The sequence below is a fragment of the Rhodotorula graminis genome (genome assembly GCF_001329695.1).
Source record: "Rhodotorula graminis WP1 unplaced genomic scaffold RHOBAscaffold_5, whole genome shotgun sequence".
NCBI lineage: Eukaryota > Fungi > Basidiomycota > Microbotryomycetes > Sporidiobolales > Sporidiobolaceae > Rhodotorula > Rhodotorula graminis.
In genome coordinates, this window is record NW_017264932.1 from 57,176 (window position 1) to 82,530 (window position 25,355).

The 25,355-nt window shown below is 68.6% G+C and overlaps 12 protein-coding genes across 12 annotated transcripts; 6 read left to right on the top strand and 6 right to left on the bottom strand.

The window, feature by feature from the left end:
* Window positions 1-65: 65 nt before the first annotated feature.
* Window positions 66-1,699, bottom strand: RHOBADRAFT_13647 (uncharacterized protein; the record flags this gene model as incomplete). Its single annotated transcript, XM_018412149.1, has 4 exons — window positions 66-159; window positions 234-712; window positions 794-1,312; window positions 1,379-1,699. Coding segments are annotated over 4 exons (1,413 nt in total), but the record flags the coding sequence as incomplete, so codon positions are not given.
* A 294-nt stretch (window positions 1,700-1,993) lies between these two features.
* Window positions 1,994-2,900, top strand: RHOBADRAFT_52676 (uncharacterized protein). The gene is made up of 3 exons (XM_018416451.1): window positions 1,994-2,217; window positions 2,333-2,597; window positions 2,658-2,900. Exons 1-2 carry the CDS (start codon window positions 2,005-2,007, stop codon window positions 2,501-2,503), a joined length of 384 nt encoding a protein of 127 aa, XP_018271678.1. The 5' UTR covers window positions 1,994-2,004; the 3' UTR covers window positions 2,504-2,597; window positions 2,658-2,900.
* Window positions 2,901-3,371: 471 nt separating this feature from the next.
* On the top strand, window positions 3,372-5,322 carry RHOBADRAFT_52677 (uncharacterized protein; the record flags this gene model as incomplete). Its single annotated transcript, XM_018416452.1, has 4 exons — window positions 3,372-3,963; window positions 4,041-4,754; window positions 4,840-5,000; window positions 5,086-5,322. The coding sequence occupies 4 exons, from the start codon at window positions 3,372-3,374 to the stop codon at window positions 5,185-5,187; spliced, it is 1,569 nt and encodes a 522-aa protein (XP_018271679.1). The 3' UTR covers window positions 5,188-5,322.
* Window positions 5,323-5,571: 249 nt separating this feature from the next.
* Window positions 5,572-7,844, bottom strand: RHOBADRAFT_52678 (uncharacterized protein). The gene is made up of 4 exons (XM_018416453.1): window positions 7,141-7,844; window positions 6,755-7,067; window positions 6,260-6,682; window positions 5,572-6,080 (listed from the first exon to the last, which is right to left on the bottom strand). Exons 1-4 carry the CDS (start codon window positions 7,804-7,806, stop codon window positions 5,593-5,595), a joined length of 1,890 nt encoding a protein of 629 aa, XP_018271680.1. The 5' UTR covers window positions 7,807-7,844; the 3' UTR covers window positions 5,572-5,592.
* A 74-nt stretch (window positions 7,845-7,918) lies between these two features.
* On the top strand, window positions 7,919-8,561 carry RHOBADRAFT_52679 (uncharacterized protein; the record flags this gene model as incomplete). The annotated part of the gene is made up of 3 exons (XM_018416454.1): window positions 7,919-8,147; window positions 8,234-8,293; window positions 8,365-8,561. Exons 1-3 carry the CDS (start codon window positions 7,925-7,927, stop codon window positions 8,559-8,561), a joined length of 480 nt encoding a protein of 159 aa, XP_018271681.1. The 5' UTR covers window positions 7,919-7,924.
* Window positions 8,562-9,337: 776 nt separating this feature from the next.
* On the bottom strand, window positions 9,338-10,941 carry RHOBADRAFT_64800 (uncharacterized protein). The gene is made up of 8 exons (XM_018418585.1): window positions 10,671-10,941; window positions 10,445-10,537; window positions 10,195-10,278; window positions 10,010-10,094; window positions 9,735-9,906; window positions 9,575-9,669; window positions 9,474-9,516; window positions 9,338-9,415 (listed from the first exon to the last, which is right to left on the bottom strand). The coding sequence occupies exons 3-8, from the start codon at window positions 10,255-10,257 to the stop codon at window positions 9,409-9,411; spliced, it is 465 nt and encodes a 154-aa protein (XP_018271682.1). The 5' UTR covers window positions 10,258-10,278; window positions 10,445-10,537; window positions 10,671-10,941; the 3' UTR covers window positions 9,338-9,408.
* A 77-nt stretch (window positions 10,942-11,018) lies between these two features.
* On the bottom strand, window positions 11,019-13,544 carry RHOBADRAFT_52680 (uncharacterized protein; the record flags this gene model as incomplete). Its single annotated transcript, XM_018416455.1, has 9 exons — window positions 11,019-11,228; window positions 11,297-11,347; window positions 11,419-11,646; window positions 11,722-11,995; window positions 12,089-12,400; window positions 12,478-12,573; window positions 12,646-13,012; window positions 13,080-13,421; window positions 13,505-13,544. The coding sequence occupies 9 exons, from the start codon at window positions 13,542-13,544 to the stop codon at window positions 11,058-11,060; spliced, it is 1,881 nt and encodes a 626-aa protein (XP_018271683.1). The 3' UTR covers window positions 11,019-11,057.
* A 250-nt stretch (window positions 13,545-13,794) lies between these two features.
* On the bottom strand, window positions 13,795-15,860 carry RHOBADRAFT_52681 (uncharacterized protein). Its single transcript, XM_018416456.1, has 9 exons — window positions 15,627-15,860; window positions 15,444-15,525; window positions 15,316-15,375; window positions 14,848-15,231; window positions 14,745-14,763; window positions 14,647-14,684; window positions 14,344-14,544; window positions 14,040-14,261; window positions 13,795-13,950 (listed from the first exon to the last, which is right to left on the bottom strand). Exons 1-9 carry the CDS (start codon window positions 15,671-15,673, stop codon window positions 13,843-13,845), a joined length of 1,161 nt encoding a protein of 386 aa, XP_018271684.1. The 5' UTR covers window positions 15,674-15,860; the 3' UTR covers window positions 13,795-13,842.
* Window positions 15,861-17,070: 1,210 nt separating this feature from the next.
* On the top strand, window positions 17,071-17,836 carry RHOBADRAFT_66256 (uncharacterized protein; the record flags this gene model as incomplete). The annotated part of the gene is made up of 1 exon (XM_018418909.1): window positions 17,071-17,836. A coding segment is annotated over one exon (442 nt), but the record flags the coding sequence as incomplete, so codon positions are not given.
* Window positions 17,837-18,102: 266 nt separating this feature from the next.
* RHOBADRAFT_43059 (uncharacterized protein) lies at window positions 18,103-18,981 on the top strand (the record flags this gene model as incomplete). The annotated part of the gene is made up of 5 exons (XM_018414164.1): window positions 18,103-18,185; window positions 18,251-18,413; window positions 18,491-18,636; window positions 18,705-18,803; window positions 18,870-18,981. 5 exons carry the CDS (start codon window positions 18,103-18,105, stop codon window positions 18,979-18,981), a joined length of 603 nt encoding a protein of 200 aa, XP_018271686.1.
* Window positions 18,982-19,405: 424 nt separating this feature from the next.
* RHOBADRAFT_52683 (uncharacterized protein) lies at window positions 19,406-20,551 on the bottom strand (the record flags this gene model as incomplete). Its single annotated transcript, XM_018416457.1, has 4 exons — window positions 19,406-19,707; window positions 19,776-19,908; window positions 19,984-20,119; window positions 20,187-20,551. The coding sequence occupies 4 exons, from the start codon at window positions 20,549-20,551 to the stop codon at window positions 19,406-19,408; spliced, it is 936 nt and encodes a 311-aa protein (XP_018271687.1).
* Window positions 20,552-20,685: 134 nt separating this feature from the next.
* Window positions 20,686-25,219, top strand: RHOBADRAFT_52684 (uncharacterized protein; the record flags this gene model as incomplete). Its single annotated transcript, XM_018416458.1, has 6 exons — window positions 20,686-22,987; window positions 23,051-23,257; window positions 23,349-24,481; window positions 24,552-24,659; window positions 24,728-25,024; window positions 25,103-25,219. The coding sequence occupies 6 exons, from the start codon at window positions 20,686-20,688 to the stop codon at window positions 25,187-25,189; spliced, it is 4,134 nt and encodes a 1,377-aa protein (XP_018271688.1). The 3' UTR covers window positions 25,190-25,219.
* Window positions 25,220-25,355: the final 136 nt, after the last annotated feature.

The window sequence follows — 25,355 nt, forward strand, 5'->3', positions numbered from 1 at the left end:
TCACTTCGGGTCGTAATACTCTCAGATCTAGAGTCTGTGCAACACGAGTCTATTCAGTGCACGATCTACAGTCCCTTGCCGCCCGCTAGCCGCAGCTCGACGATGCTCTCGACGACGTGCTCGGCATCGTAGTGCGACAGGACCCGCTCGATGTCGGAGCTGCAAGGGCGCATGAACGTCAGGATACGCACGAGAGAAAGAGAGAAGTGAGAGAGTGAGAGAGAGTGACGCACCTGCGCAAGCCCTTGACCCGGTCAATCTCGATCGAGTTGTAGTTGGTCAACCCGCGCCCGAACTCGACGACCTCCTCGCCTTCCTGTACCGCCTCGTCTGCTGCCACCGTACCCATCTCGAGCTTCTCGACACCCTCGACGAGCTCGTCGCTGTCGCCCACCTGCCTCGGGCTCGCCGCTCGGGCCTTCCTCCGCTCCGAGTTGCCCGTCCGCCCCCGGATGACGCACACGCGCACCGCCTGCCCCGCTGCGAACGTGCCCTCGACGCGCAAGACACCCGCAGCGAGCAGCCTGCCGCCGTTGCCGCCCGACCCGGCGTCGCGCTCGCCGTGCGCGATCGCGCGGAACGCGCCCTCGTCGACGTAGACGGTCCCGCGCGGCGTCAGGCCGTGCAGGATCCAGAACCGCCGAGACGACAGGGGCGAGGGCTTGGCGGTAAAGAGGGTGTGCGGCGGGACGGTCGAGGTCGGGAGGGCGAACTCGACGCCGGCTTTGTGTGCGACCGAGGGCGGGTCGCGCTCGACGGGAGGGGCAGTGCCGGGGTCGGCGGCTGCGGCGACTGCCGAGGAAGAGAAGGAGGAAGTCGAGGTGGAAGGGAGGGTGGCGTGTGAGGGAGCTTGAGGCGAGGGCGGGGCCGTGCGCGACTGGTGCGCCTGGACGATGCTCACGATGCGGGCCGGGTACGAGCCCATCGTGATGACGGTCGCGCACCCTGCCGCCGTCGCGAGCTCGGCCGCGATGAGCTTGGTCTCCATGCCGCCCGTGCCGAGCGACGAGCCGAGCGTCGACGTGCTGACGAGGCGCCGCACCTCCTCGATGTCGCGCACGACGGCGACCCGGCGTGCGCCCGGGACGCGCCGCGGGTTGTCCTCGTACAGGCCGTCGACGTCGGTCATGAGGAACAGGTAGTCGGCGCCGCACATGCCGGCAGCGATGGCCGACAGCGTGTCGTTGTCGCCAAACTTGTTGACGTGGAGGATCTCGGACACCGAGATCGTGTCGTTCTCGTTGATGATGGGGATGACGCCCATGCCGAGCAAGGTCGACAGGGTCGTCGTCGCGTTGAGGTACCGAGAGCGCTGCGGGAGGAGAGGCCCGAGTGAGCTCGCGAGGCGAGGAGGGAATCCAGGGAGTGATGGACGCACATCGGCAATGTCGTTGCGGGTCATGAGGATCTGGGCGATGGGCTGCTTGAGGGCGCCAAAGATCTGGTCCCACAGGGCGATGAGCCTGCCCTGGCCGATGGCGGCGAGGGCCTGCTTCTCGCCGATGGCGCGCTTCTTGCCGCCGGCGAGCGCAGGCATCTCCATGCGGTGGAGGCCCATGCCGATGGCGCCGGACGAGACGATGACGACGCGGTGGCCGAGAGCGCGCAGCGACACGCACGTCTCGGCGAGAGCAGAGAGGGTCGCGATTTGAGGGAGGTACGGCGGCTCGGGGTGGAGGATGGACGAGGACCCTGTGCGGGCGCAAGAGTCAGGGCAGGCGGGCGAGAGAGAGTGCAGGTGGACGTACCGAGCTTGATGACGACCGTCAGAGGCTGAACCATGATGGGCGAGCCGCGGTAGATGAAGTCGGGCGACGAGAAGAGGTCGGGGTGGGGACTGGCGAGACTGGCGCCGTTCAAAACGAGACTAGCGCGCGGTTGTAGCAGACCTTTAGGGAGAGGCTGCTAGCAGTCAAGCAGAGCGGCTCGAGCCGTGGTCGAAGCACGGCGAGGGTGAGGAGAGTCAAGGGAGATGAGCCGTTCGTCCTTGCTCGACCGCTCGCCATGCCCTCGACCTTCGCTGCTGGAGAGCTCGAGCAGGCCTTGTCCGAGATCCCCTGGGGCATCCGCACCCACCAGCTTCTGCCGGACGACCCCTCGACCCCGAGTGCCGCCCGCGCCGAGATCGCTCTCCTCGACGACGACGAGTCGGCCGTCAGTGTCGCGTGCGCAGAGTCCGGCTGGGCCATCGTCGGCAGCAGAGGAAGGTGCATGAAGGTGCGCACCCATCTCTCCCTCCTCTTGATCCCTCGCCGCTGACTCTTGCACCCTCCTCCTCCCCCACCTTCGCCCCCTCCTCTGTCGTCCCAACCCGCGCCTTCCGCCTGCGCAGCCCGGCCGCTCGTTCGACACGCTCGACGACCTTCTTCTCGCCATCTCGCCCGCCTTCGAGACCGCCCGCATCAACAAGCTCATGGAGAAGCTCGCCGGCGTCGCCCAGGAGCGCGGCGAGCGCGCCCACGACCTGCACGACGAGGGACCCGAGGCGGCGCATGCTCCATGAGCGTCGCAGCCTGTATACGTCGTTCGCGAGCGCATCCTCGACGGCGTCACGACCGCCGACCACCATCGTCGTCGGTCCTTGAGCTCACGCTCAGGTGCGCCCGCGTGCTCTCTCTCTCTCCGAGTCATGTACTGACCTTCTCGGCCTCGCACAGACATCGCGACGTCGATTGAGCGCTCCATTTCGCGGTACCCGTCCTGGCCTGCGGCATCAAGCTCGCCTCCGACCGCTTGTGCCGGCTCAAGCACGACGCGCGGTCCTCCTGTGCGCGTCCGGGCGTACAGCGCGCTCTCAGTCGCGGGTGGGAGGTCCTGCAGGGCTCGCAGAGGAGGAGGAGCGCGGCAGTGGTACGCTCTCGAGGAGCGCCGTGCAGTCGATTCCAGTTTCTCGCACAGCCTTTCCGTCCTTCCTCTCGAGCCGAGAGAGCAGCGAAGCCCCTGTGTCTTCCGCGCAAGCTCTTTTTCCTGCGCCTCGGCTGCTCGAGAGCTGCAAAGCTGCGTGGCTCCCGCATCAGCCGCCAGCTGAGCCAGCTCGAAGCGAGCGAGGCTGACGCATCTTTTCGTCGCGCCGGCGGCAGGTACGAGAGCGTGGGTGGGGTTCAAGCACATCCTTCGAGAGCACTACTGAGCTGCGCTCGCTGCAGAGAGACGCGAGTGAGCAGTCGTTCGGGCTGCCTCGTCGACTCGCGGCGCCGTTCCAGGCGGAGGTCGAGCTCTCGCTCCTGCCACACCTCGCGCGCGACCCTGTCGAGCTTGCAGCCGAGCCCAGCACCATCGACTCGCATCGACACACCCACCCACCGCCTCGCCACGTCGAATCTCGCTCCTCCTCGCAACACGCCCCCACTCGTCCTCGCGCCTTCACCGACATGGCCTCGAGCGCTCCAGGCCCGAGCCAGCAGCTCGTGAGCCCCGCAGCACACCTCCACGCCGCCCCAGCCTACGCCGTCCAGCCTGCCCCGACCGTCTCGACCTCGTTCGCGTCCACCACCGCCAACCCGACCTCGTCGTCGTCGTCGAGCGGCGCACCCTCGGCATCCTCGGCGTCCAAGCCCATCCCGGGAGCGCCGTCGCCGACACTGCGGCCCTTTACGCCGCGCGAGCTCAAGCAGCTCGTCCTCGAGTACCTGTGCAGCCGGTGCTACGTCGACACGGCCATGGCGTTCGCGAGCGACCTCGCCCTCGCAGACGAGGCCGCGACGGGACCGAGCGCGGGCGAGCCTGCGCCACTCGTCGAGCGAGGCGGACAGGCGGGCGAGGGCATGGACGGCATCGAGGCGACGCCGGAGCCGCACGCGGGCGACGAGCCGAGGGCTTCGAGCGACGCGCCGCCAGTGTCGAACGGCAAGAGCGTCGCGTTTCTCGACGGCGATGGAGCAGAGGACGAGGACGAGGACGGCGACGTGATCGAGGGCAGTTTGCTGTCCAAGGCGGACGTCCAAGACGCTCGGCTGCGACGCAGTGCGTCCCCTCTTTCCCTCTCTACCGCGCGTGAACGAGCCCGCGCAACCGACTTACGAGGTTTTCCCGCCACGCAGAGATCCGCGACTCGATCCTGGGCGGGCGCATCTCGCACGCCGTCGACCTGCTCAACGAGCACTACCCGTCGGTCCTCGCGGCGACAACTACCCCGTCCACAACGCCGCCGACCGCATCCAGCCTCTCGTCGCCCTCGAAGCTCGCCCCGTCCCATCCCTTGTCGCCCAAGAACACGCGCTGCACCCCTCAGACCTTCTTCGTCGCACCCTCCCCTCCGTCGCCCTCTTCCTCCTCCGGCGCGCCCGCCGCCCTCTCGTCGACCAAGTCGCTCATCGGCGCCCACTTTGGCCCGCACGCCCAGTCGCTCGCGCCGGCCATCCTCAGCCTCAACCTCCAGACCCAGGTGTTCGTCGAGCTCATGCGCTCGGCGTACGCGACGTCGGCGCACTCGACGCCCTCGACGCCGACGCCCTCGGCGGCGGCGGCGGGAGGAGGAGGAGGGGCGGGAGCGAGCGACGACGCCGACATGTCGGCCTCGACGTCGTCGCTCGGCACCTTCTCGATCCTCAACGTCGCCATCGCGCAGGCGCAGGCGCTCGCCGAGAAGGTGTCGCACCTCCCGCCCGGGCGCGAGCGCGAGGGGTGGGACCGCGAGCGCGTCGACGTCAGTGCGCTGCTCGCGTACAAGAACATCGAGACGTGCGAGGTGAGGGGTTACTTTGACGAGGCGAGGAAGGAGGCGCTCGCAGAGATGGTCAACGCGGCGGTCCTTCGTGCGTCCCTACTCTCGCACCTATCTCACTGCTTCGGCGTCACACTCGCCGACGTACTGATTGAGGTCTGTGTGCTCGTACGCAGAGCACACGTCGCGCACGCCGATGCCGCTCCTCTCGCTCGCCGCCCGGCAAGCGACCGCCTTTTGGTCGACCTTGCGCGAGATGAACGTGCCCTTTCCGCCACCCTCGTCGACCAAGACGTCGAACGACGCGTCGAGCAACGGCAAGGCCAAGCCCGCAAAGGTGCGCCCCCCTATCTCTTTCTGCTTGTCGCCCTTCCCGGCTCGCCCTTGTCGATCCCTCACTGATGCTCTCTCGACTGACACAGACGGCGCCGGCGTTCGACCTGCACTCGTTCCTGCACGAGCGCGAACCAGGTGCTTCTTCGAGCGCAACCGGTCCCGACGGCGACGTCGAGATGGCGCCCTGAGCGCGCACCGGCCCTTTATCCTCTTCGCGCCTCGGCTCGCCTTTCCTATCTCCCTTGTTGCCCGTACACCTTCTCTCTCTCTCGTGTCTTCTGCAGTGCCGTACAGTCTATGCAACGCGAGTCGATCGTGATCCGAGTCCTGTCCTCCTCGAGCCGAGAGAGCGACCGAGAAGTCGTGGCCGCGTCGTCGCCCGTTCCGAGGCTCTCGTTCTCGCAAGCTCGTGGGAGAGCGCGCGAAGAGAATCGATACGTTACAGCTCGACTGAGGGGTACACAGAGAGAGTCCAGAGAGAGAGATGAGATGAGAAGGACGAGAGGGAGAGAAACAGAGAGAAGGGAGACGAGCCGAAAAAGGGGAAGAGGACCGAGCGCGCACTGTACAAACCGCCCATCGCCCGCTCTCCGTCACACGTGCACAAAGCTCCCATCCATGCTCGGCGCCTCAGCACCCGCACCCGGACCCGCACCGCCGCCGCCGCCGAGCGGCCCAAAGTCCTCGAGGCTCGACTCGCTCTGCGCGTCGTCGTCGCCTCCCGCGCTCGACGACGCGCGCGTGCTCGCCGCCTGCGACGACGGCGCCTGCGTGTGGTGGTGGTGGCCGTGGCCGGCGCCGACGTGACTCGGCGCCGGGGCGTCCTTGTTCGCCGGGCGGAGCGACGGTGGGACGCTCGGGAGCGGCGGGCGCGCCGCGCCACCTGCCGCCCCTCCTTGCCCGCCCGCTCCATGAGCGGCACCGGAGCCGGTGCGGTCCCCGCCGCGCGAGGCGATGCGCCTGCGGAGCGCGAGCGCGCGCTGGACGTGCGCGAGGTAGAACGCAAAGAGGCGGTCCTGGACGAAGAGGCACGTGTCGACGAGGGCGTGCGGGACGAGCGAGACGAGGGCGTAGGTGCGAGCTGTAGATGGGGAGGTTGGGTCGAGAGGAGAGCGTCGGCGGAAGAGGGTGAGAGGGAGAGGGCGACACGGGGAGGCAAAGGGAGGACGGGTCAGTATGAGGGCTTCTGGCGACGACGGTGCCGAGGGAAGGGGGTCGAGCACGCTAGGGAGGGGAAGAGAGAGAGAAAAGTGGACGCACAGCCAGCTCCGACCCGCTCGACGGCGCCGGCGTGCGTCGGCCGGACGAGGATGGTCCACACACGCTTGCTCAACCGGCGCAGCTCGGTGCTCTTGCGCTGGCCCTTGGACGGCTGCGACGCCGAGTTCGAGGTCGAGGTCGAGCGAGGCTGGCGGCGCGCGAGGGCCGGGGCGTAGATGGCGTCGAGGCGGATCGGGAGCTGGACCGCGGTCGAGCCCGTCGTCGAGGCGGCGGCGTTGTTGCTGGACGACGGCGACGACGACGACTCGAAGAAGCCGACCTCAATAATCGAGAGGTGGACGTTGCTCGTCGTCGAGGCCGTCAGCTCGCGGCGGAGCGAGTGCAGGAGGGACGAGATGGCGGCGTCGGCGGCCGACGAGAAGGCGTGGAACGGGAGGGCGAGGTGCGACGAGGCCGACGGGACTGCGAGCGCGCGTTGAGGGTAAGATCCATGCGGTGCGGCCGAGAAAGAAGGAGAGCGAGAGTGGGACGCACCGAGCGAGACGAGGACGCCAGTCGGCGCTCCCGGACGCGCCGCCGCCGAGCGAAGGAGCGGCACGAGCCCCTTGACGACGCCGACGACGACAGCAACCCTCTCGCCGACCATGCGACGCGCGTCGTCGTTCTCGGCGGCCTCGAGCGGCACGGGGAGATGGGCGTCAGCGGCGGCGAGCGACAGGCAGTTGACGACGCCGGTGAGGGCGAGTGCGTGTGCCGGACGAGCAAAGGGGTCGCCCGAGGTGTGGAGCGGGAAGCGGAGCGAGAGGGCGGTCGACAGGGAGCGCAAGAAGGGCGCGACCGAGGACGACTACGAGCGACGAGAGGGGGTCAGGTGGGAGGACCTCGACAGGGAGAGAGAGAGAGAGACACGGCGGACGCACCTCGTTCGGGTCGAGGACGAGGGCCTTGAGCCATCCACGGCTCAACTTCTCGAGGACGTCGACCTCGCGCGGGTCGGCGACGGTGGCGACGACGACAAAGCCGCGGCGCTCGAGGTCGAGGGCGAGGTCGCGGCCGTGCGGGGTCTCGGCGCCGAGGACGACGACGCACTCTTTGCGGACCTCGTGGGCGACGCCGTGCTCGGTCGGGACAAGGCGGAGGGGCCGGTGCTTGGGGTCGGGGAGGAGGGCGCGCGGGACGAGGCGGACGAGGGACGGGGAGAGGAACGCGGTCGTCTCGAGCGGGTAGAGGGCGTAGGCGGTGCCGGTCGAGAGGCCGAGTGCGGCGAGGGTGTAGGCCCACGGGTGGGCTGCGGCGTGCGAGGCGAGGGCGCGAGGCCACGAGGCGGGTGCGGGTGGGGGAGGAGGGGGAGGAGGGGGAGCGGGGGCGTGCGGGAGGACGGCGTCGGGGAGCCAGTTGCGCGGGTCGGGAACGCCTTGGCGCAGAGTGAGCTTGTCGACGAGGTCGGTCCAGGTGGCGTGCAGGTGCGAGGGGAGGTCGTGCAGGTTGTCGAGCGAGGGGGGGACGAGCGAGTCCCACGCCGCTTGCGACAGGGCGTTGGCGCGGTCGAGTGTGTCTTGGAGCAGGTCTGTAATCGAGTCGCTCATGGCTCGGGTGCGCTCGAGCGAGCGCCGAGGTGAGTGGGCGGGACAGAGATGAGGACGAGGAGGACGAGTGCTCCGGGCCTCGCTCCTCCTACCTACCGCCTCGAGTGCACTGCAGGCCATGAGCTACCGCCAGTCCATGTACCCAGGAGGCGCAGCAGCCAACCTCGCACCCTCGAACGCGTCCCTCGCCTCGTCGGCCCAGACTCCCGCCCACTCGCGCCTCCTCGACAAGCAACGCGAGTTCACCGCCTTCTCACACATCTGCAACCACGCCGCACAGCTTGCCACCTTCCTCGACGAGTACGCCACCCGCTGCGACACCCTCGTCGGCGGCAGCGAGGGTCCGTTCCCTCCCTCCTCCTCCTCCTCGACGCGTCTTTCAACCTCGTCGCCCTGACTCTTGCCCCCCCCTCCACTCGCCTTGCAGCCGTCGGCGACGTCGTCGAGCACTGGCAGAACGTCTTTCGCGCAACCGGTCTCGCCATCGGTCCGTTCATCCCGTCTCGACTCTCTCCTGCTCCCTCCCCCAAACCTGACCCTCCTCTCCTGCGCCCACAGCCTCGATCGCCGAGCAGCGTGCCGCAGTCCCTCCACCTCCCGACGCCCCCGAGGGCTACGTACCCGCACTCGGGCCCGACGCCCTCCCCGCCAAGCTCGTCCGCATCCCCGTCCGCAACGACGCCGACCACGACGGCGGCTCACAGCCGCCTGCCTCGGGCGAGGGCAGCGGCGCAGCGACGCCAGTTCAGGCATGATGTCGTGCGCTCGAGGTGGGGCGTGCGGCCGAGGGCGCGTAGGGCGTCGAGGGAGCGGTACGAGCGAGGTGGACGGTCGCGAGGGCGACGGCCGCCGAGGTCGAGAGGCGCATGTTGTACGGCTCGAGTAGCGTCGCTGTTGCCATGATACGGTGTCTGTCTTGTTGTCCGACCGAGCGAGAGCTTCCTCGCCTCTGGCTCAGTCTCGACACGTCTTTGCCGGCTCAGTCGCGCTCGAACGCTCATCTCTCTTTCCCACTCGCTGCTCCTTCTTCGCAGCTTTCGCTTTTCAGTCTGTTCCCCAAGCCTGTCGTACCCGCACCCGTTCGGGAGCACCAACCCTCCTCGCAGCTCTCCTTGAAGTTGTCTTTCGCGTCGAGCCGAGCCGAGCAGGTGCAGCGAGCTCTTGGACACGGCGGCAACGAGGTTCGTGACCTTGATCTCACCGTTCGAGCCTCGCGAGTGCGTCCGAGAGCGAGAAGAAAGCGAACGAGGCCGCAGAGAGCCGAGAAAGCGCGGGTCTGCAGCTTGGGAAGGTCGCGCTCGAACCTTGTCTCCTCGCTCGCTCGAGCGGTTCCACACAGCCCGTTCCAGATTGGGGCTGCGGTGAGAGAAGACCGTGTCGCACTCGCACTGCTGCGACCACGCGAGGAAACCCTCGAGTCGCCCGACCACAGCGCCAGCAAGAGCAAGCTCGACCGACCACAGCTAGTAGGCTCTCGCTCTCGCTGGCGACGCTCGACCGCTCTCTCCTTTCGGGTCTCTCGCAGTGACTGTAAAGGGTACTGCGGACTGAATTGCTTCGAACACAGGGCTAGACACGGGACGCAAGCTGGACGGGCGTCGTTTACGCGCTGCGGGAGCGACACAGGTCAGGACGTGCCGGGAAAAAGAGTGAGGGAGTTAACAAACTTGAGCAACCACAATCCGTAGGCGAGGAACGAGCCGGCGAAGCCTGGTGGGGAAGAAGTCAGGACCAGGGCGAGGTACGAGGAAGAGAAGGAGGGACGTACCGGCGGTCGAGAGAGCGAGCTCCTTCGAGAGGGTGCCCTCGATGTAGCCGGCGCCAGCCGAGAGGATGTCGAGGATCGAGATGACGACGTCGGCCCTGCGAGCGAGAGGAGGAAGGGTCAGGGACGGTCGAGAGGCTCGAGAGAAGTGACGGCGACGCACTGGAGGGCACGGACGACGACAGCGGCGGTGGTGTCGCGCATGAGGAGACCGATGACGACGTCACGGGCAGCGGTGAGCCTGACGGCGAGCGCACCCTCCGTGGCAGAGCCCGCCGGCGGCGAGACGGTGTTGGCGGTCGGCTTGGACGCGCGGAGCTGGCCGCGAGCGGCAACTGCGCAAGTTGAAGGAAAATTCAGTCCACATGGTCTCGTCCACCATCGACGATACTGCACTCGAGCAGCACAGGCCACAGAGGCAGCGAGAAGGCAACTCACACTTGAACGGGGTGGTGGTCGAGGTCGCGAAGGCCGGGAGGATGAGGCCAGTGGCACCGATGCCGATCTTGAGGAGCGAGTAGACCTGTGTGTGCAGCGAGGCGTCAGTACAGGTCGAGAGGTGAGGCAACCGGGCGAGATGAGATCGGGAGAGTAGAGAGTGGGGGAGGGGACGAGGGACGCACGTTGATGCCGGTGCTCGAGGCAGAGGCGGTGAGGAGCGACGAGGGCGACGAAAGGCCGGACATGGTTGATGTGCTGGAGGTGGTCTGCGAAACGGGAGCAACGCGAGCCAAGGAGGGAAGGCGGCCGCAGTCGAGAGGGTCACAAGGGCGGGCGAGGGCGTCGACGTGCGGGGATCGAGTGGAACGGGGAGGGGGGAACGCGAGAGTGAGCGTAAGAACGCGATGAATAGGTTGCCGGAGCAGGACGCACAGTTTGTGGTTGTGGTGGAGCGCGAAAGAGTGGTGGGAAGAGAGGAGACAAGAAGGGGGGCGTCGTGAGGAGGGGAATCGCGCCGCGCCCGCCCTGCGGTTCGAAACCCGTGTCGTCATCTCCCTGCCGAGCCGAGGCCCTCCGATCCGCCGTCGTCCCTGACGCTCCCGCGAGCGTCGCTGCCGTGAAGATCGCAAGGCCTGAGCGCATAAGTACCGCTGCTCACCGTCGGAACTTGCTGCAACTTTGCGTTCTGGAAGCAAGAGCGCCTCGTCTGTGCACGACTTGAACGATTCGAAGGCGAAAGAAGCTGACAAGGTGCGGTTGTGGCCGAGAAAAAGGTCGAGGAGAGGCAACTTGAGAAGGTCACGCTCTCGACGCCGTCGTCCTCGTCACGCCTCAGGAAGCGAGGGCGGGACATCTGTGCAGCTTGCGAGCAGGTTTCGAAGCAGTGCTCGAGACATACCCAGACCCGGGACGCTCAGTACGGCGCTCAAAGTACCTGCTCCTCCTCGTCCAGCATCGCTCTCGAGCCTCTCTGCTCGCTCGAGCGCCGGCCTCTCGCTGCAGCAGCATCGACGACCACAACAATAACTAGTATTCCACACGCGAGCTAGTTGCGCAACCGCTCCTCGACCGGGACCGCCCGGCGCTTCTTCTCCCTCGGCTCGGGCGCGGCGTGGTCCATGTCGACGAGCTGGCGGCCCGTGACACGCTTGTACGCGCCGAGGACGTCGGGGCGACCTGCTGCGACCCAGACCGTCTCGAGGAGAAGGGCGGTGAGCTGCGAGGGGAGAGGGAGAGGGTCAGGGACGCGGTTCATGAGGAGGACGAGAGGGCGAGGCCACGCACGTTGACGAGGGCGTAGAAGGCCATGGGGATGACGCCCATGAAAAGGTTGCCCTGCGCACGGTGCATCGAGTCAGTGAGGCCCCTGGGGAAGGCAGACCGAGGAAAAGAGGGGCGAGACGCACAATCAGGCCACGGCGCTGCACGGTCTCCCAGATCTCGGTGCGGACGACCTCGGGCGCCTTGGCCGACTTGAACGGGCCGACGAGGCGGTAGTGCGACGTGAACGAGGCGCTGAAGCAGTAGACGAGGGTGATGAACGGGCCATGCTCGCGCAGGAGCTGCCACAGCGACGGGGCGGCGCCCATGTCCTTGGCGAGGGTCGACATGTACGTCGAGTGGTCGACGCCGTACTGCACGGGGCGGCGAATGTCAGTCAGGAGGTGCTCGAAGAGATGAGAGGGGAAGATGGAGGAGCAGGGACGCACCTGGATGCGAGCCTCGGGGCGCGACAAGAGGTAGTAGTGCGGGCGGTCGGTCGGGAGCTGCATCTTGCCCTGGAGGAAGGCGGTCCACCACATGCTCTGCTGCTCGGCGATGGGCGGGATGGCGCCGACGCCGGGGCGCACAAAGCCGAGGAAGGCGACGTCGGGCGCGTCGGACGAGACGATGTCGCGCACGTCGGCGTCCCACGGCCGAGGGTACTCGTCCGAGAGCCACGACGAGAACTCCTGCTTGTAGCCCGACGCAAAGAGGACTAGGCTGCGCGAGGGGAGGGGAGAGGGCGGGAGGAGGCGAGGTCAGTCCGAGGTCGAGACGGCTCGAGGGAAGACGAGGAACGACTGCGGGACGCACTTGGGCTCGACTCGCCGGTCCTGCATGCGCTCCTTGACCTTCTTCCAGCTCCCGCCCCTCCTGCCGCACGCCTCCCAGTCCCACTGCACGGCGCCGTCCTCGCTGAACCCGGTCGGCCAGGGCGCCATCTCGGCGACGCCGGGCGTGGCCGCGTCCTCGGGCGGGTCGTGGTACTCGGACAGGAGCGACAGGAACTTGGACCGCTTGCGGTACGGCCGGTTGAGGAACGTCGACGCCTTGTGCGACTTGTTCAGGAACACGAACGCTCGGCCGAGGCGCTCAGGAGGGAGCTCGCCGACCCACTGGTTGCAGCTGCGGCGGGAAGGCGAGTGTCAGCTCGATGCCGACGAGAGACTGGGGGGAAAGGGGGAAGAGGACGAGGGACGTACCCAGCAGAAGTGCCCGTCAGGAGCCAGAGGACACGCTTGATGACAAAGTCGCTCATGAACCACCTGAAGTGCGTCGCGGCGACCCAGGGATGGACGCTGCGAGCGCAGAGACGGTCAGGTCAGGCTCGACCAGGCAGACGGAGGGAGGGCGAGGGAGACGGGACGCACTAGGTCGACTCGAACAGGTTCGTGATGAGGCCGTCGATGGGCAGGTCGCCGTCGAACGTGACGCCGAACACCCGGAAGTTCTCGAGGCGTTTCGGGAACGACAGGAAACCCTGACGGCTGCACAGGACGACCTCCTCGGCGCCGGCCTTGATGGCAAAGTAACACAGGTCCATGCCGGTCTCGCCCGTGCCGAGGATCAGGACGCGCTTGCTCTTGAGCTGCGCGAGCTTCTTGTACTGCGACGAGTGGAGGACCTCCTTGTGCGGGTTGCTCGACACGTGCTCGATGCCCGGGATGTGCGGCTTTTGCGGGACGACGTGGAGCCCGGTGCAGATGGTGAGGTAGTCGCACGTGTAGGTCGTCGTGCCTGCGCAGGCGAGGGGGTCAGCTCCTCGCACTCGTGGGTCGGAAGAGGGTGAGGAATGAGGACGCACCGTCCTCGCCGCGCTTCTGCACCTCGACGACGTGACCCTTGCCCTCGCGCGCCCGCCGGACCGAGACGACCCTCGACTCGAGGCGGATGTCGCGCCACAGCTGGAACTCGTCGCAGTACCGCTCGAGGTAGGCGCAGAACTCGGGCAGGCTGACGTGGTCGCCTTGGTCGGGCGGGAACCGGAAGTCGGAGAACGCCGTGAGCTGCTTCGACGAGACGAGCTCGGCGGCCTCGTAGGCGCGGTACCGGAACGTGCCGCCGACAAGGGCCTCGGCCTCGAACAGGATCGCGCTGATGCCGTTCTCGCGCATGGTCTTGAGGGCGGTCAGGCCGGCAGGGCCGCCTGGAGAGGGAGGGACGGAGGGATCGGGAGGTGGGGGTCAGCTTGGTGAGGACGGCGCACAAAAGGGAGGGAGGTGGACGCACCGCCTATGATGACCGTGGAGCGGTGCGTCGTGTCGCCCATGTCTAGCAGCGTGAGGCCAGCGAGGCGAGAGCGAGGTGCGGAGGAGGGAGCTTCATCAGGCTGCAGGCGGCCGGCTCGCGATCGGTGGTTTCGAGCTCGCGAAACCGGGCTCGCAGAGAGGCAAAGGCTTCAGGCGAATACGTGGCGAGGACCCTCTGTACAGCGCGAAAGCTCTCGAAGAAGAAGACGCTCGACCGCCTCGCCACCGCTCTCAGGTTCAAAAAGCGCTCTCGGGCCGCTCTGCATGCTGGACCGTTGCGCAGGCTCGAGCTCCTTGCAGCGATGTACACGAGCTGTGCTACTGCTCGTCGTCCTCGTCCTCCTCCTTGGGCTTGAGCCGTCGTCGCCGCTTTGTCGGCGAGGGCGAGTCGGCGAGCTTCTTGGCGCGCTTGAAGTGCGGCGACGTCTGCAGGAACGCCGAGACGGTCAGGAGGATACTCACGTGCAGGCATACTGTCGAGGCAGGGGAAAGGAGAGAGAGAGAGCGGGACGTACAACATCGTCGCCCTCCTTCAGCCGCACGTCCTCGTCGCTCGCGCCGTCCTCGGAACCCTCGTCGACCTTGACCTTGCGCTTCTTGGTCGGCGTAGCTCGTGCGGCCCGCTTCTTGGCCGCCGTCGCCGCCAAGTCGGGAGGGAGGACCTGCACCTCGTCGACGACGGCCGACGTGCGCCCGCCGACCGTGACGAACGAGATCGTGGCTTTGCGGCCGTTCGGCTGTCATCGCTCGAGAGGACGTCAGAGCGACGTCGAGAGTGAGAGTGAGAGACGGAGAGAGAGAGAGAGAGGCGGGACGCACGAGCGTGAAGCCGAGGTCGTCGTCCTTCTTCTTCTTGCCCTTGCTCCATCGGTGCTGGAAGAGCCACGACTGCGGGAACTTGGACGCGTCGGCGTCGGCGGCAACGGCCGTCTCGACGATAGTGCGGATTTGGGTGTGCAGGGTGTCGAAAAGGGCGGACTGGTCGGGCAGGGCGAGATACGAGGCCGGGACCGACGGGTGCTGTACGAGCACGAGAGGCAATGTCAGGTCATTGTGAGGGGCGAGCGATCCAGACTGGCATCAAGAGGGAAGTGACCAAGGAGAGAGGGCGTTGGTGCTCACGATTGCGGCCTGGTACAAGATTTCGTCGACGAGATAGTCTGCGATGGCAAGCGAGTCAGGGCGGAACGACTCGAGCCGACACGCAGAGGAGGACGCACTGCCAATGCCACATAAAGGCTGCAGACAGGAGACCTTGCCGTCAGGGACCGGTCGACGGCTCGAAAGAGTGAAAGAGAGAGAGAGGGGGAGAGGCCGACTCACGCCGTTCTGGTCCAGCAGGACGGCCTTGATCGGGGCGCTGCGCCTCGCGAGCGCTGTGCGCAGCACGTCGACCGGCGGCATGTCGAGGAGCGGGTCGGCGCCGAGCTCGCTCAGCGGTGGTTCCCGCTCGACGTCGCCCTCGGCGGCCTCGACGAGCTTGATGCGGCCGAGGCGCCTCGGGTCGCAAAATGCCCAGTCGCTCGTCGCGCCAGTCGCCGGGTCCTCGAAGACGAGGGCCGCCTTCATGTACTTGGGCGGCCAGTCGTCGGTGGGCGAGGCCGAACGAGGGACGCGGTACACGGGCGACGGCTGCCCTCGGACGTGAGCCATGCCGCTCATGCCAAAGTGCAGTACAGGATGAAGCGTAGAATCGGCGAGGACCATCTGCTTGACGGCGCGACGAGTCAGTCTGCGAGACGAGGAAAGGAGGAACGAGCGGGCGCGGGAGAAGAGGGAGAGTGGACGCACGTAGAAGCACTTGCCACGTCGCCGCACCGCCTTGACCGTCTTGCCCTCGAGCGCAGTCGCCTGCAGATCCGAGAAGAGTCAGCTCAGACCTCGAGAGCGAGAGAGGGGCCGGCGAAAGGAAGACGCACAAAGTGAGTGTGGGTCGTGCCGGAGAAGACGATCGAGTCGTCGGTTGTGGTCACGCTCTTGATGCGCTTGCCGGCAGCGATGCTGTCGGCGGGTCAAGCGTCAGCTCGGGTGCCCGAGTCGCAGTGCGGCGGCCACCTCGCTCGGACAGGTGGGGAGGGGAGACGAGTGGAGAGAGAGCTCACCTAGCGAGACGCTTGCGCGCCGCTTCGACCTCGGGGAGCTCAGGCATCTAGCCAGCTGCTCGAGTAGGTTCAGGCGGGTGGTGGTCGAGCTGAGACGGCAACAGCGATGAAGTCGAGAAGGCGAGCCGGAGGAGGGCGGTGTCACGGCACACGATTGAGTCGGTCGATCGCGGAATGTGCTCTGGAGGGCTGAGTGAAGGCTCTGGAGCCAGCAGAACTCAGGCAGGGGGCGGTGTAGAGGACGAGGACGACGAGGCGAGCGGGGCCGGACTCTGGTGCTTCTTGGTCTCGCTCCGTCGACTCCCGGCTCGGGACGAGCTGCCTGTGCGCCCCAGCAGTTCCTTTGCAGCAGCACCGACTCGACCCGCCAACCGCCACGGCCGCCGGACGCCCTGCGCCGTCTCTCGTCGTCTCCTGACGCGAGCTCCTCGGCGATCTCGCACTCGGCTCTCGTCTCGGGCCCCACCGCCATCGCCAGCCCCAGCGCCGTCACAAGCACCATGTCTGCACGCACCCACGCCTACCTCGCCGGCAGCGGCGCGCCTGTCGCCGACGACCGCCCCCGCCGCAACAAGCTCCACCGCGACGAGCGCACCGCCAGCGTCCTCCCGCCCCCGAGCCAGTGGCAGCGCGGGCCCAACATCTACGGTCACGCCACCAACGGCCTCGGCGGCGTCGGCCAGACGGGCTACCAGGCCTACGGCTCGTCCTCGGCCACGACCGCCTACGCGGGCGCGACGTCCGGCGCAGGGCTCGGCGCAGGCGGATACGGCGGCACGTCCGGGTCGGCCTACGGCGCGAGCTACACGACGACGGCGACCGGCGGGTACGGCGGGCCCTCGGGCTTGCGCGCCGGGGGCGGGTACGCCGGCGGCGGGACGGCGACGACGAGCGGGCGGCTGCAGCAGAAGATCGAGGAGGCCAAGGAGAAGAGCAAGGAGCGCAGGGAGCGGCACAAGGCCAAGCGGCGGCCAGACGAGATCCAGCAACGCAACCTCGTCGTCGACGAGGACGGCAACGCTCACGACGCCGAATGTGCGTCGTCGCGCTCCTCTCGTTCTCGTTGTGGCCCTCCTGACCCTCTGTTCCCCTGCAGACGTCCAGTTCCGTACGCCAACACCCTTACTCGCCCAGATGCGGCCGCAGCCCGTCCCGGAGAGCCCAAATGACGACGGCTCGGCGTCCTCCTCGTCCGCCTCCGAGTCGGACGGCGAGTCCGGCTTCCACTCGTCGCCGTACACCTACCAGTCGACGCACCGCACCGCCTCGTCGCACCGCACTACCGCCGCCTCCCTGTACCCGCCGACCCTGTCCGCCGTCCCTCCTCACCTCGCCGGCCCATCTCGCTCCTCGCTCGACCACGGCGGCGCACGCTCGACGAGCCCGCATCACCACCGCGTCGGCGCCGGCGCCTCGGCCTCGCTTTACGACGGCGCGAGCGGCCACAGCGGCGTCGCGTACGACCGCATCGGGCCCGGCTACGGCTCGCGCGTCACGTCGTCGACCCTGCGCACGGCCTCGTCGCCGCCGATGCGGCACCACGCGGCGACGACGGCGTCGTACCAGCCCCCTGCACCGGCGTACAACCCGAACGACGTGCCCGCGAGGCTGCCCGGCATGCCCGTCGCCGGCTTCGCAGGGCCGGGGAGCTCGACCGTGTCGGGCGGCGGCGGCGCGCCGTCGTTCGTCGAGTCGGCGGCCACCATTGCCGGCGAGAGCGGGTACAACAAGGCGGCCAAGGCGGCGCGGGCCCCGTCGACTCGGCCGCCGAAGATGGACGGCACGGCGCTCGACGCGGGCATGCACGGGCTCAACCGCAGCTGGGACGGCTTCAAGCTCGACATGCGGTTCGGCGCGCACAAGGTCAGCAAGAAGCTCGTGCGTAAGCTCAACACGGCGCTGTGAGCGCGCGTCGTCCGTCGTCGTGGTCGCCCGCCGTCGCCGCCTTCCACCCTCCCTCCCTGGCCCTCTCTTCCCTCGTACTCGCTCGTCCCGTCCCTGTCGCCGCATGTTGTGCCACTCCCGCGTTGTATAGCTCGCCCCCGCTGTGTGTACCCCGGCGCGGCCCTCCCCTCGTCTCTCTCCCTCTCGCACGAGCCGGCCCTCGTCTCGCCCTCTCGTCATCCCCGCCGCACTCTGTCGGGTCCTTGCACTATAACCCGGCTTCCTTCGCACTGCAAAGAGCCTTGCGCCCGTCGCAGGAGAGAGTGCCTGATGAGACATCCTGGCCGCCGCTTCCCTTTGTCCTTTGTCAACCTCCTCCCTCATCCAGCGAGCGATGCTCGACTCTGGGGCACACAAAAGCTTGCGCTCGCTCATTGAGCAGCTGCTCGGCGCACCCGCTGCGCCGCCCGCCGTGCTTCCTGCTTTCCCTCTCCTCCTCGTCCTCATCCTCGCCGCTCTCGACACCGCTCTCCACCCAGCCGTCCCGCCTTTGCTCTCTCGTCCGCCGCCGCACTAAATCGCCTCGTTCAATATGCGCCCTTACACCGTCATCGCCGCCGCCCTCGCCCTCGCCCCGGCTCTCGCCTTCGCCCAGACGGTCAACGTCCCGACCTGGTGCGCCCTCGTTCTCCCTCGCCGTCACTCGAACGCCGAGTAGCTGACTCTCTTCCGTCCCGCAGCGTCGTGACCTGCATCGCCTCGGCCGCCGGCTCGACGTCGTGCGCGTCCAACGACATCCAGTGCCTGTGCTCGTCCGACACGTTCCTCACCGACGTGTCGAGCTGCATGCAGGGCGAGTGCTCGGCCGAGGAGCTCCAGGCGGGCGCAGCCGTCGGCGAGGAGGTGCGCTCTCTGTTTCTCTCCTCCCCTCTCTCGAACGAGCAGGGCGGCGACTGACATGCGAGCGGGTCGTACTGCAGTACTGCGCCGCGGTCGGCGTCAGCGTCTCGCTCGACCTCGGTTCGGCAACGTCCTCTGCGGCAACCGAGTCGGCGACGTCGTCGGTCGCGACCGAGTCGTCCTCTTCCGCTGCCGCCGAGTCCTCGTCGTCCGAGGCTGCCGAGACGTGCGTCCCCTCTCGCTTTCCTGCACAGCGAGGCCCTGGTCCTGACTCGAGAGTTGGTGCCCTCACAGCTCTTCCTCCGCAACTTCTGCCGCCGCCACCTCGTCGGTCGCCTCGGCCGCCTCGTCCGCCGCCTCGTCCGTCTCGTCCATGGTCGCTTCTGCCACTGGGTGCGTCGCCCTCGTCTTCCTCCTGCTTTCCTCGGGCCCTCCTGACTTAATCTCTCACTCATGCAGCTCTGCCCCGACCGGCGCGGCATCGGGCACGTCGGGCGCGAGCGTCGCCCTCGTCGCTCGCGGTGCGGGCGCGGCGGCGCTCATCGCGGCCGGTGCAGCTCTTGCGCTCTAGATACCGCGCCCTCTCTCTCCTTTTGTCTATTCCTCTCCCGCTCTCTCGGTTCTCGGTCTAGTTTGTCTCGTTCTCTCGGTTGCACCCGGTCACCCTCTTCTCCGATCGTCGTCGCCTCGGGCACGTCGAGCTCGCAATGCAGCATCTCGTTTGCACGTCGTCCATCTATCGAGTAAGAGAGAGAACCCGAGAGGGCAGGACGAGAGAGAGGCGTCGTTGTGGCGGCTCGTGCACACAAGGACGACGAGAAGGCGGACCTGCGGCGCCGGCGCGTCGGCGACGACGAGGACGACGGGCGGATCGACGTGTCGCACGAGATCGAGCGGGCGCGGTGCTGACGACCGCGAGGACGAGTGCCGCCGTCGGCCGCGCACCTCGCTGGGAGGGAGAAGGAGCGCTTGAGCTCCCGAGGTCCACCCCCCGCTCACCGCTCCCAGCCGCCGACCTCGACGGCGAGCACCTCCTCCCACGCCTCGGCGCCGGCGTCACTCGCCTTGCCGGGCAGGAGCGGCTGGACGGCGAGGAGGCTGAGCGCGGCCTGGAGCTGCTCGTTGGTCGGGCGGCGGCGCGTACGCTCGGCGCTCGGGCGGTCGTCGGACGAGGGGGAGGCGGCGGTGGATGGGGTGGAGGAAGGAAGTTCGGGGAAGAGGAGGAGGACGTCGAGCTGGGCGCGGATGAGGGCGAGCGAGTCGGCGTAGGGCTTGCTGAGCGCTGCGACGCCGTCGGCTGCGGGCGGCCCAGGGATCAGTTCGCGCCCGAGCGCTCGACAAGGCGAGAGAGATAGAGGGACGCACCGAAGCGAGAGAGGGGCCAGGTGACCCAGAGCGGCTCGCGGAACGCAAAGAGGGTGCCGCGCGTCTTGGCCGCCTCGACGACGAGGTACTCTGCGCGGTCGACGAGGAGTGCCATGCCCTGCGTGACCTCGGTCTGTCGTCCGCGCGTGCAGCGTGTCAGTGCGTGCGCAAGTGAGAGGTGTCTCGAGGAAGGGGACAGGGGACGCACGAGCGAGGCAAAGACGGCTTCGACGGCGGCGACCTGGTCCGAGAGCTTGGCCGACTGGGCAAAGAGGTAGCCGGCGCGGACGGCCGACGTGACCTTGTCGCCCTTTGCCTGCTTGTCGATGGCCTTGAGCGCGAGTCTGTGGGCGACGAGGGTGAGCGTGCGCGACACGGGGAGGCCAGAGCGAGAGAGAGGGCGAGACGGACTCGACGTCGACCCAGAGTTCGAGGGCGGCTTTGGTCCTGCCGACGAGGCCGCGGATGATGAGCTCGTTCCACTGTCGACGGAGCTTGCGGTGTTCGACGAGGAGCTGGCGGGTCCGCGAGTGGTAGGTGGTCTCTGCGGTGAGCGGGGTCGGGCCTCGCTCGGGCTTGGCGGGGAGGCCTGGTGCGGCGGTGGCGGGTCCTGGTGAGTTGAGTCGAGCTGGAGAGCCTGCCGGCCCAGGCGTGGTCGATGCGGTGCGGCGCGAGGGCGAGTTGGTGTTGGACGAGGGCGAGGGCGAGGTGGGCGAGTAGTCGTCGTCGAGGTGGGCCTGGTTGCGGCGAGGGGTGCCGCCTTTGCCTCGAGCCATGCCGAGTGTGAGCTCTGTGCAGCACACTGAGCTCTGCGGGAGGAGAGGAGCGAGAGCCTCAGAGCCCAGCCTCCTCCCCTCCTCGTCCTCCTCCTGCAGGCTGCTCGTCGCCAGCACAGCTCAGCTCGCAGGCCATGTTTGGCGGGCTCAACTTCAAGGGCTTGCAGGACCGCCTCACCGACTCGCTCCACGACCTCGAGCACACTCTCGGCGGCCAAGCCCCGCCCCCCTCCGCCTCGTCCTCCGGCTCGTCGTCGTCCCCCTCTCGCCCGCAACCTGGCCAACGCGCAGCCACCTCGCCACCGCCAGCATCCGCACGCGCCACCGCCACCGGCACTACCCCGACCCGCCCCTCGCTCGACGGCCTCGCCAGTCGCGCCGCGTCCCTCGTCGGCCCGCTCTCGCCCACGGCCACCGCCGCGCAGCAGTCGGCCTCGCAGCTCGCAGACTCGGCCCTGTCGAGCCTCCGCGCCAGCCTCCGCAAAGGCCGCGCCAGCCTCGACAGCGTCACGGGCGCAAACGCCCCCTCGACCGCGACCGCACCCCGCCCGAGTGGGGAGAGCAGCCCCGCGCGCCCCTCGCTCGACGGGCCCGCAAGGGGCAGCCCGCAGCGCAGGAGGGCACCTGGCTCCCTCCGTCGCGAGGGCAGCGTCGACTCGGTCCGCGAGGAGGACGAGCTGCGCAAGCTGCGCGAGCTCGCGAGCCCGCCCCCGCCCTCCGTCAGCGAGGAGCACCACGACGCGCCCGTCGCACCGACGCCGCGCGAGGCAGAGCCCCTCTCCGACCTGCTCTCGCCGACCCCGGTCGCCCCGCCCAGCGTACCCGCACCCCTCCTCGCCGACGACCCGCTCGCCGTCCCCTCGTCCTCGACTGCCGCCCTCTCGCCCTCTCCCCCTCGCGCACTCTCGCCGACCGCGGCACCCTTCACACCCTCTTCCCCAACCTCTACTTCCTCGCCCTCCTCGGCGGCGACCCTACGCCCGACTGCCGCCGCAGCCCCCGAGCTGTCGCGCAAGTCGTCCCTCGCGCCGCCGACGCCCCGGCCCGAGAGCGTCACCGAGGACGACGACGCGTGGGGCGTCGACGACCTGGGCACGATCCCGCCGACGCCCGTCGTGCCCCACGGCGTCGAGGACGGGCAAGAGGAGGAGGAGGCGGCGGCGGCGCGAGCAGACGGCGTCGAGCACGCGGCAGCAGGTGCGAGCGAGAAGGGCACGACCGCCGAGGCGTCAGTCGAGACGCGTGACGTTGTCGCGGCGCCGGCAGAGGAGGCCGTTCCGCCTCTCGGCGATGTCGCAGACGAGCAGTCGGCGCCCACGAGCGACCCGCTCGGCGCCCTGGCCTCGGCGGCTGTCGACGATGTCGCGCCACCTACAGCCTCGTCGTCTACCGTCGCCGAGGCGCCCGTACCAGATGCCGAGAAGGAGCCCGAGGAGCCCGCGCCTGTTCCCGTCGACGTCGCGCCCTCGCCTGCGCCGCCGGCCTCGACCGTCCTCCCCGACCTCGCCACCTCTTCCCCCGCCGGCCCTTCCGCATCGTCTAGCGTCGAGGAAGGCCCCGTACCTGCCGCCGTCGAGACCGCTGTCCTGCAGCTCGACGACAAGCCTGCGCCCCCTCCTGCTCCCGTCGACGAGCCCGCCGTCCTTACCACGCTCGATGACGACACCGATACCGACGCCGCCCACGCATCCTCGTCTGCTCTCGATGCACCCGTCGCCGCCGTCCCCCTCGACGAGCCCATCGTCGTCGAGCCCGCAGCGGCGCCCGTCGTCGAGGAGGCCGATGCGCCGCGAGCCGACCCTACTGAGCTCGAGGCGCCGGTCCTGCCTCCTCCAGCGGTCGCAGCAGACCCTACACACGCGTCCGACACCGCCGAGGCGCCACACGACGCTGCCGCCGCCGAGAGCGGCGTCGCCGCCGACGAGCCCGTCGCTCCCGCGGGCGCAGTGCCGGCGGTCGACGCCGCAGCGGCCGCAGACGAGCCTTCGTCCGCCTCGGCGGCAGATGCGGTCTCGAGCGAGCCGGCCGCGGCAGCGGCGCGCAGCGTCGAGGCGCCGGCCGTCGCTGTCGACGACGCGGTCGCTGTCTCGACCGAGGAGCCTGCGCCGAGCGCGCCAGCGGCGGCGGCAACGGCGGCGGACGAGGAGCTGTCGTCGCAGGCCGAGGCGGCGACAGTCGTGCCCGTCGTGCCGAGCCAGGAGGAGGAGGAGGAGGGTCCGAGCGCCGATTCGGCGGCCGAGCCGACGGCGGTCGAGACGGTGTCGGCGGTCGAGCCCGAGGAGGCCGACGTCGTGCAGCAGAAGGGTGCCGCCGAGCCTGTCGAGCCTGAGCGAGCGGCGGTGGCTGAGGACGAGGCGCCGGCGGTCGTCGAGCGGGAGGATCCTGTCGCGGCCAAGATCGAGATCAAGGAGGAGACGCCTGTTCCAGCTGCTCCAGGTGCGTCTCTGTTCGCCTCCCTGTCTCCCGATGTGCCTCGCTCACACCTCGAACCGCTCGCAGCACCCTCGTCGTCCTCGCCCTCCTCGACCGCTCTCGCACCCCTTCCCTCGGCCCTCAAGTCGTCCCTCGACCGCCTCGTGTCGACCTACCTCGCGCCGCTCGACAGCATCGACGACGTCGAGGCGCTCGAGTCGGCGCTCGGCAACCTCAAGAGCAAGGAGGAGCTCGCGACCAAGGAGATCAAGCGCTTGACGGGCCAGCTCGAACGTGCGTCCGGCCATCCCTCTCCTCGTTCCCTCCAGTCGTCGACCCCCGACTGCAGAGACTGATAGAGCCTCGGGGCTGTACTTGTACACAGGTCGCAAGGAGGCCGTCGAGGAGCTGCGCGAGACGCACCGGCTCGAGCACAAGTCGCAGCAGGACGAGATCGACTCGCTCCGGGCCCAGCTCGCCGACAAGGACTCGCGTCTCGCCGCGTCCGAGTCGGCCGCCGCCCAGACGCGCGCCGAGGTGACGGCCGCCGCCGCCGAGTACGACAAGCTCAAGGTCGTCGCCAAGGAGGAGGAGGAGAAGCGCATCAAGGCCCTGTCGCTCCTCCGTGCCCTGCGCCAGAAGCTCGTCAAGAACGAGCAGGACAACCGCGACTCGGACCGCGTCATCGCCGAGGCGCGCGCGAGCGAGAAGCAGGCGCAGGACACGCTCAAGGCCGACCGGGCCCGGTTCGACTCGGAGATTGTCGCGCTCCGCGCCGCGCAGGAGCAGCAGGTCAACAAGCTCAAGCAGAGCTTTGAGCGCGAGACGGCGACCCTCAAGCAGCAGTACGAGCGCGACGCGACCAACAAGAAGGGCCAGTTCGAGCTGTCGGCCATTACGGCCAAGGCGCAGCAGGCCAAGGACCTGTCGGCGCGCGAGGCGCGCATCCAGCAGCTCGAGACGACGGTGCGCGACCTGAGCGCCGCGCGCGACGGCGTCTTTGCGCAGCTCCAGGCGCGCCAGGCCGAGGTCGAGTCGAGCGCGGCGCAGCAGGAGGCGCTCAAGACGCGCGCCGCCGAGCTCGAGTACGAGGCGGCCGAGCAGCGTGACCGCGTCGCCGCGCTCCAGGACGAGGTCGACGAGCTGCGGCGGCACCGGCACGACTCGGCGCGCGACGAGGGCACGACGCGCCGGCTCCTCGAGGAGGCCGAGCAGCGCCACGCGCACAAGGTACGCGACCTCGAGGCGCGCGCGCAGCAGCTCGAGCGCGACCGGCGCGAGATCGAGGACGAGATGGGCCGCAACCTGCAGGACCGCCTGCGCGAGGTCGAGCGCCTGCGCGCCGCGCTCGCCAAGAAGGACGTCGACTTTGCCGACAGCGTGCAGAACAGCCAGAAGCGCGAGAAGGAGATCGACGAGGCGCACAAGGCGCGCGCAGAGCTCGAGAAGCGCCTCAAGACGGTCGAGGCGAGCCTCGAGGCGCTCCAGGACGACGCCGACCGGGCGCGGCAGGGCGAGGTGCGTCCCTCTCTCCCCTTTCGGCTCTCTCAGTCGCGAGCATCACTAACTCTCTTCCTCTCGCTCGCAGGCGGCTGCAAAGGAGGAGCTGAGCGACCGGCTGCAGCGAGCGACAGAACTCGAGGCCCGGCTCGAGGAGGTCCAGACGCGCGAGTCGAACCTGCGCTCGACAAACCGGGTGCGTCTCTCTCCTTTTCTCCCTCTCTCCCTTCTTTGTGAGCGACTCTCTGACTCGTCACGCCGCAGACGCTGCGCGAGGAGCTTCGCAAGTTGCAGTCGGGCGTCCTCCTCGCCGAGAAGCAGCGCCAGCCAGGCGTCGGCTACTTCGGAACGTTCTCGCAGCCCTCGGGCTCGCACGCCGCACACGGCTCGACGACCTCCCTCGTGTCGCCGCCGCTCGTGACGCCGCCGTCGGCCACCGCCAACGCGTCGACGCCCGGCCAGCCGATGGTGCCCAACCCGAACGGCAACGCCGAGGAGGCCATCTCGTACGAGTACCTGCGCAACGTCGTCCTCCAGTTCCTCGAGCGGCCCGAGATGCGCGTGCGTCCCACCCTTTCCTCCCCCTCCTCCCTCAACCGCCGCACCGACCCTGACCTGCCTCGCTCCTCCTGCCCGCAGCCTCAACTCGTCCAGGTCCTCGGCGTCATCCTCCAGTTCACGCCGGCCGAGCTGCGCCGCCTCGCCGCCAAATCGGCCGCGCACTGAGCGCTCGACGCCGTCGTGCGCCCTGAACCTCTCTCCCCCTCGTCTCTCCCGCACCCTGTTCATCTGTCCTCCGTAGCTCCGTCTCCCAGCATGTAGTGCAGCATCTTGGCCGTGTCCTGGGCGTGCTCGAGAGCGACGGCGCGAGACGAGGGTCGAGGAGCGCTGA